The 12,653-nt window shown below is 41.6% G+C and overlaps 1 protein-coding gene across 1 annotated transcript in view; it reads right to left on the bottom strand.

The window, feature by feature from the left end:
• Positions 1 to 7,442: 7,442 nt before the first annotated feature.
• Positions 7,443 to 12,653, bottom strand: part of LOC135057231 (pulmonary surfactant-associated protein A-like) — a 47,004-nt gene continuing 41,793 nt past the window's right edge. The window contains exon 5 of the mRNA XM_063963126.1: positions 7,443 to 7,933. Within this exon, the coding sequence (XP_063819196.1) occupies positions 7,557 to 7,933 (377 nt within the window). The 3' untranslated portion in view covers positions 7,443 to 7,556. The remainder of the gene's footprint in view (positions 7,934 to 12,653) is intronic.

The raw sequence follows: 12,653 nt of genomic DNA, 5'->3' as shown, positions 1-12,653 counted from the left end.
GGGTTCTCTACGTATTAAATCACTACATCTCGCTTCTTTCCATCTGAGCATTCCTAATACTAGGGAGACACCCAGTTTCTTAGCCTTTGGGCTTCTCTGTTCATTTTTGTGTTTATTTTGTTACCCTATCACCTTCTGTGTATGTAATGTCATATTCCCCAGTCTGTCTGTGAGTTCATTTGTTTTGCATCCCTCACCGTTCAGACACCAGTACATTCCTGCTGGCACTGGTGTGCATAACAGACTCTCACCACTACAACCATTCTTAATGCAGCGGTGAGGCTTATCTTCCTCACCAGACATCCATCGTCTGCAGATCCACTCTGTCAGTCCCTCCATTGGTTACCTGTACTCTACCGCATTCAATATAAAATACTTTTACTCACACACAAGTCCATTAACCAAACTACACCAACGTACATCACTTCGCTTATCTCAAAAGCAGGGCCTTCCTACCTATATGATTGTTTGCTATCACCCAGTTTGTTATTGTTGTTTCAAATTGTAACGCGCAACGGAATTTGCTGCGCTATATAAGAAACTGTTAATAAATAAATAAAATAATAAGTGCTCTATCTGACCTGGTCACACAGGATGCGACCAGTCAGAGAGAGAGTGTTAGCAGCGGCAGGGAAGATAAACTTCCCTCCGCTGCTGTCAGAGGGACGGGAAGGTCCCTCTGCCTCCATGCACTCTCCCCTACTGATTGCCGTGCTGTCGATCACTGCTGATCGGTCAGCACAGCAGGATCCCCCCCTCCAGCAGCTGCAGACAACAGCAGCTGCTGGGGATAGTAAATGAACCCTCCCAAGCCACCCCCAGACCCCTCCTGTATACCTGCAGGCTGTCCTGGCTTTCAAAATGAAGGCCGCGGTGGTCACGATGTTTCCGATGTTCCGATGGTCGCAATGTTCCCAATCGATGTTTCGATGTTTGGGGAAAATATTATTTTTGTGGTTTAGCTGTACGTGAGTTTTATGGTTTCTCTTAGATCTCTTCTATTTCTCACCACCAGTGATGTAATTGAGAATTTTAAAAATATGATGTATCAAGAGAAATTATACAATACCTACAGGGTCTGGTATTAACAGTTGGTCTCCCATCCAAGCACTAACTAGACCAAACACTGCTTTGCTTCCAACATCAGAAAATATTGTGCATGTCCAATGTGGTGTAGATGTAGATGAGTGCCAAGGTTTCTCTTAGATCTCTTCTACTTTCCCCACCAGTAAATTAATTAACAAGTTTGAAAATGTAATGTAATGTATCAACAGAAAAAATACTTTTGTTTTTAATGTTGTTTGAAACTACTAGTCTTCTTGGTCCCTTTCTGTGATTAAGATTCATCCATGGCAGCAGCAGTAGCAGCTCTAGCAGGCAAGGATTCTTCTTGGGAATTGGGATTTACATTAGGGGAGTCAGTTTTCCTTTGCAAATTGGATGCAGGAGGACTATCTCAGATTGCTAATGAGGAGGTTAATGATAAAGATGATGGCAGTGGATATTGCGGAATGCTGCTGGTAGCTGATGCTGGACTGCTTGTTATATATAAACTGTCTTAGATGTCAATGAACCTGAAGTAACTATGTAACAGGGAAAAGGTGCTTAAATTCCAAAAGCAGCATGCTCAATTTGTAAGTCTAAGCCATCACCATCATTACTTTTACTAATTCTTGTTCTCACACTTGCAGAGGTTTCAGAAATCTTGGAAGGAGTCTTCTCTAGGATTACAGTGTCAGATTCAGCAATGTCAGACACACATGGGTGGAAAACTCTTAAACTCTCCTCAAGAATCTGTGAAGTTGTTCTTCAGCCTTAGTGTCGGACTGGGGCATGATGGGCCCACCAGGCAAATGCAGTGGTAGGGGCCAATATTTATTGGTGTGGCCAGTTTCCAGAGGGGTTGTGGCCAGCCACCACATGGGCTTGCCTAAACATTAGAGAACATATGGGCTGGGCTCCTTGATAAATATATATATAGTCAATAATGCTAGTGGATGAATGATAATGTACCATATTAATAAAAGCAATGCACTGTAGAAGATACACAATAGTCCTCTGGAGTATAAAGTAACATATGAATAATTTAGAATTCAAGTGCACAGTCCTGTGCCTGAGCACTAGAGAAGAAGGAGGGGCCCCAAGGCAGTTGGGCCCTTTGGGGGTGTCTCCTGTACCCCTGTGGGTCAGTCCAACCCTGGCCTTAGTGTTCATTTTTTTTACACTGGTTTGAATGTTTTAGAGGTGACATATCTAGACTAGATGACCAGGTAGTGCATGCGAGGTTACAGAAGATGCCTGACTGTGTATGGCCCTGGCTTTTGCAATAAACATTCTAGTGCATGAAAGAGCAGTAGCAGGACCACAAATCACAAATAAAGGCCATGCCCTGAGCCTTTCCTTGCCATTGTGTGTTTCTTATCAGACTTAAAGGTGATGTCTTTCATTGTTCAGATTTGGTGTTCCCCTTTCTTAGATCTTCTTCTTACCCCTTGACCTTTTTTTTAAAAGTAGATGTTGTAGAAGTACTATAACTGTAGCACTAGTACTAGGATATTCCTGTTCCTCTATTGACTAATTCATGATTGATTTACACAAAGGCAGGAGTAAAGCTACTGTACTTGAAATGCCACCATGACAAGTGAACGTATAAAGAGATAGGGAAATGAGGGTCTGTTACCACTACCATGCAGTTTTATTAAAATACTTGAGATTTTTGTTATCGAAAAAAAGTCTTTGTTATAGCTGTTATTATGGGAAGCAGCTGATGGAGTAAATATTTGACTGCTTGCTGGCAGATAACGACTGCACTCCAAACACAGTCTTCTCTGGAAATATATATTATAAAGTTTAATTAAGCGACTTGAGTATTTGCTTAAACCAGGAAAAATACATATTTTTTCAGCTTTTGAGGTGCAGCTGATGGGGCCAAAACATCCAGTAAGTAAAGTGATACACACTGCCTCTCAAATACACACAATCATTGCTTTAAATATATACTGTATATTGAATTAAAAGACTTCAGAATTCTTTATTATACCAGAAAAAGATGTCTTCTTTGGAGTGCAGCTCATTTAGGCACATTACAGTATTTCTTAGACAACTAAGCTGGCAATTACAGTACTGTCTCTGCCCCTAATGCACAAGATATGTACCCTTTACATGTGAACAGCTCAGTAAGTGCAGCTCTGATTCCTAAGAGAAAGCAGGAGGGGCCTGTGCAGATTGCTAGCTACAGTATAATGTCTGTCTATTTATCTCCCCTTGATACAGTATGCAGTTTAAAAGATTGGGGGAGATTTATGAAAGCTTTGAGAGTGATAAAGTGTAGAGAGACAAAGTCCCAGCCAATCAGCCCCTAACTGCCATGTTACTGTCTGTTTTTGAAAAATGACAGTAAGGATCTGATTGGTTGGTAGTTTATCTCTCTCCAATTTTTCTCCCTGCATCTGCCTCTGTGTTTTTTATCCATCAAGACACAACACCATGTAAACTATTGTGTCTGACTCTTACCATCACTGACAATCAAGATGCTTCCTTTCCACCCATTCCAAACACCTACTACTCTTTCCAATGACCACTATTGCAGCACGGCTACAGCCAACAACTACTTTTGTGCACGCGGTTATCTAAAATGTCACCTGATATCACAAGGGAGGGACCTATATGCAATCCAGAACATGCACGGTCTGCATTTTATAGGAAAATTAAGTTTTGACTCAATTTGAGAACAAAATTTTGTGGAAAGAACCATGTTATGCTCAGTTAGACTTGGTACTTTAAAATTTGGTTCTATCGGATGTCTACAATACTATCCTCTCATCTCTAATTAATATGGTAAATATGTTTAGCAAAATGATGTGTTAAATATATAGTATAGTACATACAGTATGCTTGATCATCACACAAGCACAAGTACCACCTATGGATACTTTAAGTTTTATTAGTCGATCCCTGATACAAAAAAAAAACAGAAAAAGTCAGATTCACTAAAACAGTTGGATGCACTGAAAAAGCTGACTTCCAAGTAAAAACATAACTTTATATTGCTAGTACCATGATAAAAATTCCCACCACACTAGCCGGGTCAACATATACTCACATTAACACAAAGGAGGAAATATAGTTGGGCATAAGATTTAGGGGGTCATTCCGACCTGATCGGTGCTGTGTGTTCTCGCACACCAGCTGATCAGGTAGGAACTGTGTGTGTGCCGTCGCATGCCAGACAGCAGATGGCTGTTGTAGCCCAGCCATCGCCTCTGCCTGTTTGATAGGCAGAGGCGTTCACTGGGCGGGAAGGGGCGGCACGGTGGCCGTTTGGCCATCGTTTTGTGTGCACGGTCTGGCCAATGCATGCGTAGCTGGACCGTGTGGGGGGGGCGGCCGCAGCGGCTGCGTGACATCACAAGCAGCCGCTGCGACCCAGCCAGCGAAGACTAATTCCCTGGCTGGCTGGGAGTTACTCTACAAGTACAAAAGCATCGCCGCTGTGCAATGCTTTTGTACTTGTGCAGGGGAAGGGGGGGGGGGGTGGCCTGACATGCAGGGCGGACTAGCCCTGTGCTGGGTGTCCCCCTGCATGTCAGGGAAGATGATCATAGCTGTGCTAAATTTAGCACAGCTACGATCAGGTCAAAATGACCCCCTTAGTGAACACAAAAACCATTGCGCTCCATTTTGGATTACCATGGGCAGAGGCGTAGCCAGGACTTTGTGGGTCCCATAGCAACATTTTTAAGGGGCCCCTGTCCCAATGCTTCTAGATAGACACCTTTCTGCAGCAGTTGTTAAGTTTATGCCCAATAATAGTGCCTACTTCATTTTCTGAACCATAGAAGTACCTTAGTTAATGTTATACCCCATTGTAGTGCCCTAGTCTATTTTATGAACCATGGCAGAACCCTAGGTCACTTTATGTCACATTGTAGGGCTGCCAGTACACATTATGCAATGCTAGAGTGCCTCCACTTCATATTGTGCCTTATTACAGTGCCCCAGTTCATATTATGTAACATTATAATGTCCTCCATTTCATTTTATACCACATTACAATGAGCAGAGTCATAAGCAGAGATATAAGTTTGAAAGGGCTCCTACAGTATGGTGAAAAATATATATAAAACATGTAACTTTGACAGGGAAGGTGGGCCCCTGTAAGCACTGGACCTCATAGCAGATGCACTCTCTGCACCTATGGTAGCTACGCCCTTGACCACGGGTATGCGAGCTAACGATACCCGCAGCATCCAATTGAAAAAAAGTGTTTGTAGGGTTTTCAGCTCTTGTGGTGTGGAAAAAAAGATACTCACTATTGGTGGTTTCTGCAGTTCCTGGTAGTCCCCCCTCAATCATTGCACATGGAAGGGGGCTACTGGGTGGCTTGGGGGCTGCTGGGAGATGCAGTTCTCCCAGCTGCTGCTTCCAGGGGGAACACACACACGGGGGATGAGGGGAGGGGATGTCACATGCACACTCATGCACACTCATGCACACAGCTCTCCCAGCTTTGCTTAGGTTGTCCGGGACACAGGGATTAAAAGTGGGGTATGTATGGGACACAATGGGTAATCACTTATTGCACATACAAGCTGTACCCCATTTTGCACAAGGATGATTGATTACTTTTAATCCCTCGTCCCCATAACAGGCTTTAAAATAAGTTATAGGTGTGTTGTTGTAATGTATTCAAGAGGTGTGTTGTTATAATGTAGTCATTATAGTTGAAATATGTAGTTGTTTTTGTTATATTGTGCTCAGTGTGTGTTATTGTTACTAGGAATTATTCTATTCCAGAGGATTCCAAAGACAAATAGCAGCTAAAATCCTTTGCACGTCACAAAGGCATGAAAGGGGTTAATTTTTGTTGTTTCTGGACACTCTGAGTTGGAGGAAGGCTAACTTCATTAGCATTCTATTGTTCTCTACTAGATATGTTTGGACTTGGGAAAGGGGTTCAGGTTTTAACTAGCCTTTTACCTGACCTTCCTCCCTTCCATCTCTAACCTCTATTACTGCAGAGCCAATAAGCAGAGAGCAGAGACCTGGAAGGCAGGTCAACCACTGAAAGAATGAGGGACTTTTGAAAGCAGAGCAAGCAACATATGTGAAGAAGTGTGTCCATAGAGGTCTGGTCTGGTGTTGAGATTCTGATCTCTACCAGAACCTAGAATATACATGGAGACATTCTGATGGACTACTGAAAACTTGTTTCATATTTAAGGAAATGAAAGGCTTCTCCCCATCTGGGGTAGCTCACTGTTTCTGTGGTATTTGCATGTTGGAGCACGGTAGCTGAGACCCAGAACACCACCATGCTAGTGGAGAGCTTGGCAAAGCAGCTGGGAACTTTAATGCAAAGACTGGAAGAGAGGCAGTGTGAGGAGGACAGCAGTGAACCTGTCTACAAGATTATCCTTGTGGCATTGGTACTCTCTCTGCTACATGGTGAGACATAGAACTGTGCTTGCTTGCAGGCCTCTGGACTGATATACTGTAGACTTTATTGGGGATATTAATGAAACTGGTAGGTAATACCCTGACATTTTATTTTTTGTTTTATAGTTTATAGTGAGTATATAGACTATTATATGGCACTTGTGTATTTTTTTGTGCAATAAAGTTGCTGTTATAAAATTCTCTTCTCTTTGTGATTGTCAAACCTAAGGATCATACTTAGCGAATTACGGTTGCAATACCTGGTATCCTCACAACGGTCATGACTCATTTGGGGCATACACAATAGTTCTGCTTAAATTATAACTGGTGCAATTGCTTTAGTTTTTAAGATGCAGTGCAGGGGAGGCAGATATAAAATGTGCAGAGAGAGATAGATTTGGGTGTGGTGAGTTAAATCTGCAATCTAAATTGCAGTGTAAAAATAAATCAGCCAGTATTTACCCTGCACAGAAACAAAATAACCCACCCAAATCTAACGCTCTCTGCAAATGTTATATCTGCCACACCTGCAGTGCACATGGTTTTGCCCAACTGCTAAAAAATTTCCTGCTGCGATCAACTTGGAATTACCCCCACTGAGCACAATATAACAAAAACAACTACATATTTCAACTATAATGACTACATTATAACAACACACCTCTTGAATACATTGTGACAGGAGATGTGACAGGAGATGGGTGCTGTATTTAATGTTACAGTGCAGCCCCCAGCTCCTGTCACTGAGGAGGACCCCTTGGAGGGTTACACCCAGGTTTTGCCTGCACCCCCTGCACCACCTGTACCACCGTAGTGATGACACTGATTTATTTCACATTTAAATGAGAGTAAAATAGGATTGAAAGAAAATTAGTTGTAGATTATTGCAGAATATGCAAGTAGATTTATTAACAAAACCACACTACATGTTTTGTTTTGTTTTTTACAAATTTACTGGATAAAATAAACATTAATATTGAGATATAATATTACTCCATTTTCTGTATTATTTAAATTTATTTTAAATACCTGCCCAGATTAAGCATGCAGCATACATTAATCCCTTTCTAACTTGCACACTATAATGATCGTTATTCTAGACCTAAACTTCTGGATATTTATAACTCACAGATGGTAAGTCGTTTTTGATTACAAGCCTTGTCATTCCATGTACCATCTGTGTACATTTCAACACAACTTTCCTGTCCTTTGCCACTTGGTTCATTTTTCCCCCAATGAGTGTAAACTACAGGAATACCATTTAAGTAATTAAAGGTGTTAGGCACTGCCCCCTCTTTGATTCCCAGGTATGCATAGCTATTACGTTTTTTCACAAATTCCATGATGGCATTGTTCTCTGCTTCATTCATGGGAGTAGCAATATGTCCACCAACAGCTTTACAGGTGGTTGCAGATGTTTCAAAATCCACTTGCTTTCCATTGGTGGCCATTATCTTTTCTCCAGCCTCTTGAATTCTTCCTTCCAGTTTCAGTACTAAAAGAAAAACATAATGCTTAATTAAGTAATGTTTGTAAACTTGTTGGGGACAAGTTAAATATCTTAACATTCATAGAAGTCTAGCTATATAGTACCAATCAGTTCTTACTTATTCACTGTTTGCTCAAAATATTAAAACATACAAAATATCTGTAGTAGGTTCAGTAACTGCATACTACTGTATATATTTTATAGTTTTGAATCTGTAAACAGTGAACTAACCATGATTAAGGATAAAGTGGAGACTCTGTTGCCCTTTATTAGTTTAGTTACAAATATCCTGTAAAATTTGAGTTAACTGCCAAAAACTTTCAAGACCATGTAAAGTTATTCACTGCAATCAGACGTGGATTGGCCATTGAATTCACGAGCGAAGATTACCAGTGGGCCACCTGCCGGCCTGAATACTTCTTGCATGACAGGCAATCCTTCTCTGAGTGCCCATCCACAGTCTTCTATGATCGTTGCCTGCCCAAGCCCAGCCTGTACTTGCACTTGTGATCTGACCTGCAATGGGCACCCTCCACAACACTACTGGCTCCATTTTTTATTACCATTACTACATTGTCTGGTGGCTAAATTTCCATCATCTGATGACATCAGTGGAGGCACTATTGACACTGGTGTATGAGACATCATGACATCTCATTCCCTGACAAGAGGAAGAGAACGAGTGTAAAGGAGCAGGAGATGGAGGTGAAACTAGGAGCTCCATGAATTAATACAATTAGCTCAGCCGACCTCCCCAGTCGATAGCAGAACTGCTTGTGAGGAAACATAGAATATCTATTTTAGAAAGATATGGGTGGAAAAGGGTAGACAAAGTCATTAAATATATTAAACTAGTTAGCAGCACATCAAAATGAAGGAACAACATAACAGTAATGTCAGCAGTGGCACCTGTGCGCAACAGAATGGAGCAACACTTGAATTGCTCTGTCAGGCTCCATCAAATGGCCGCCAGCATGCAAACACTTAAATTCCCCACATGGAGGTGAGAAGCAACATTAGCCTTTTATTATAAAGGATAATAGTGCTAAAATAATATATAAAAATGATAATATGTTATAAGTTGGTTGTGATGATGATTGGGAGTGGTGTGATAGCACTGGAAGGTATCTGGTCTATAGAGCTACACTAAAAAGATATACAGTCAACTGGTCGACCAATAATGGTCGACATGAAATAGGTCGACATGGTCAAAAACTCAACATGTAAAAGGTAGGCAGTTCAAAAGCTTGACAGATTCAAAAGGTCGACAGGTTCAAAGGGTCAACATGACAATGGTTGACACAAGTTTTTTTTAATTTATTTTAATTTTGTTTTACTCCTTCATACTTTACCATCCATGTGAACTATGATTGGGAATAGTAACCTGTGCCGAGCACAGTGGCAGTGGAGCGAGGCACCTTGCCCAAAGCATGGAGAGTGAAGCGGGCCATGCGAGGCTATGCGGTACACTATTGGGTCTTTTTTTATAGCAAAAAAGTGACAAAACAAAAAGCAAAAAGTGACAAAACACCCAAAACAGTGTCAACATTTTTTGTGTCGATAATTTCCATGTCGACCTTTTGACCATGTTGACCTTTTCTACTGTCTACCTATCCCATGTTGATCTTTTGACCCTGTCGAACAAATGCATGTTGACCATTAGTAGTCGGCCTATTAACTGTAGACATTTTTAGTGTAGATCTAATGATCCACACCCCACTGGCAGCTAACAAAAAAAAAAAAATTTTAAAAGATTTGCAGGATATTGCTGGAAAAAAGTTGTTTTCAGGTGGTACCCACAGATATTAAGTATCCCCCAAATGTACCCTGGAGGGATTGCCACAGATACCTCCAATATCTGCTGTGGTCCTTTCATTTTCAACCACATGCTGCTATGCTTTTGGATTTCCGGTGCTTGGCCACAATAGCTAACACCATTTGCAGATGATGTTAGCAGATAGTAGCCTATGGCCATTGCCTACTGATGATGCATGAGGCATATGAATATCCTTACAAAGAATTAAGGTTCAAAAAGGGTTGCGATTACCTAAAGGATAAAAAAAATGGGCAGACTAGATGGGCCAAGTGGTTCTTATCTGCCGTCAAATTCTATGTTTCTATGTTTCTATGAGTTGATCATACATGCACAGTGTTCACCAAGGATCCAATCTAGGAAGCAGTGTTATAGCATTGTGCTAACACACTACTTCCAGCTTTTCACCAGGTTGGGCTCTTATCGCAGCCCCTCTCCTGGCAAAAGACAAATAGTAAATGTGCATGAAAATATTAATTTTCACTTCATGAATTTACGTGAAAAATATTTATCATATCCACATTAAAAATGTTCCTAAAATTCATTTAATAAAATCTTATAATAAAATCTAATTTAAAATGAGATTATGAGGCTAAATCTAAATTAGATGCATAAGGGGGTGGCGCCGGTGCTCTTTCTTGGATAAGGCACTAAAATGTCTAGCTACAGCTCTGTTCCCCACCTGCCTACACATCTGCCTTGCTTCTGGGTATGATTGCTGTCTGGAGAGCAGCAGATTTGGGTGTGCATAATCCCTGGCATGCTTAACAACTGGCTCAGCATTGCCATGCCTACGGAACAATGAAAGGGGCAAACCACAGCACAGATGTGCTTGCAAAAACCTTTTCTGCAAAGTCCCATCTCAGTGCATCTGCTGCTACTCTCTGGTGAGGTTAGTTTATATGTCACTGCTGTGTTGGAGAATGTTAACTGTGTTCCCCAATATTCCCGCAGATCATACTGTCTGGCATGGGCGTAGCTACCATAGGTGCAGGGGATGCGACTGCTATGGGGCCCGAGTTGTCTCTGGGGTCCGAGCCTTCCCCTGCACCTAGTTGCTGAGCACCGGCGCTGGCATCTTTTACCTTTGCAAGTGTGCGGCAGCCACACCTGCTCACCCGACCGCCAGCTCCGCCTCTCCTGAGTACTAACTAATACTGGGAGGAGGCATGGCTGACTCTGCAGGAACATCCCTGGACCACAACCACGCCTCCTCCCAGCATTTGTGAGGAGACAAGAGACGGAGCTGGGCTGGCCGGGAGAGCAAATGAGGTGACAGCGCAGCACCACTGGTGAGTGCTGCGGGGAATGGGTTCTTTTAAGGATTTCACCAGGGGGGGAGGGGGGTAGACACATGGACACACGTGGCAGCAGAGGCGGGGGGCGGTCCTGTGCCATGGCAAGGAATTATGCTATGGGGCCCCGTCAGGCATAGCTATACCCCTGCTTTCTGGGATTCACACATGTGCATGATGAGCTGGGTGTCCAGTGGAAGGAGCCAAACAGAGGTGAAGGGATCTGAAAGGATACCTATTCACAGCCCAGACCTCCTTCCCAAAGGAAGGAGCGGGGCTCTGGGTACAAATGCTATCTGAAGATGGCAAAGGTTTCTACTGTTAAGCTATGAAAATTTTGTATTTTCAGAGCTTGATTAATTTAGGTCTCCATGCTATTATATGGGGACAGCGGGATCGAAAAGGTTAGCAGGAGATATTTGTAATATCTCCTGTATTACTTTTGTAATGAATGGCCCCGATACTTAATTTCTACATAAGTAGATAAAAAATTTAATTTAGAAATTAAGGGATAATGAATAGAATAGTGAGATTTATTTTGTAATAAATATATGTCAAAGATTTAACACTCATGCAATCAGTAATTAGTTGTGTAGTGACAGGACATTATGACTTGATTTTGCATTATAAGCAGGTACTGTGGCTGATGTATGTGGACTGGTCCTTATGTCACATTTTTTTAGCACATCTTTATATTACCTACTCACATATATTGTATGCGTCCCTTCTAGTACCATTAATGTATGTCTTATGTGCACCCATTTCAATAATTATCATGTTCTGTGTACAACCATTCTTAGACTTACTTGTATATATTGTCTGGATCCCTTATTATGAATTGCATATTTGTATTGTCTACAACAATTCTTACACTTTGCAAGTACTGAATGTATTGTCTACATCTGTTGTTACACTTTGCAAGTATGTATTGAGATAGGGAGTCGATATTAATACTTGCTCTTCATTTATCACACTTTAACTCCAGGGTGGGCAAAATATTTTTTGTGCGTATCTGGACAGTTTATGTAAACTTGTTATGAGGCTGCATTCTCTATTTGTTAAGAACTATTGAAATATTATTATTATTTATTTTTAGGAGATGAACAATGAAAACAATAAGGAGGTCAGCTACTACTCAGAAGTGAAAAGCCTTAAATACAGTGCCTCAAAAGAGACTGATCATCAAATTAAGGGAACTTGGACTAGGAAATATTATTTGTACATGGATAGGAAATTGGCTGGATAACAGGGTACAACGAGTAGTGGTCAATGGGATGTTCTCCAGCTGGGCACCAGTAGCCAGCGGAATATCACAAGGGTCCGTAATTGGCCTGCTACTATTTAATATATTTATTAATGATCTAGGAATAGGCCTGGAAACAGTGTCAGACTGGGGCATGAAGGGCCCACCGGGGGGATGCTGCTATAGGGGCCCATGCTTAAAGGTGTAGCCAGGTTCCAGTGGGGGCATGGCCAGCCACCACAGAGGTTTGACTAACCATTACATGTTCTGTGCCCCTTGGTAAATATATAATAAACCAAATTATTGTGAAGCATAATGTAACATATGTATGATGCATAAAACCATTGCACTAGGATAGTCTTGAACTTGATGATC

Source organism: Pseudophryne corroboree, chromosome 3, assembly GCF_028390025.1.
Source record: "Pseudophryne corroboree isolate aPseCor3 chromosome 3, aPseCor3.hap2, whole genome shotgun sequence".
Classification (NCBI taxonomy): domain Eukaryota; kingdom Metazoa; phylum Chordata; class Amphibia; order Anura; family Myobatrachidae; genus Pseudophryne; species Pseudophryne corroboree.
The sequence above is the reverse complement of the archived record's forward strand: the minus strand, read 5'-3'. Positions and strand labels throughout refer to the sequence as shown.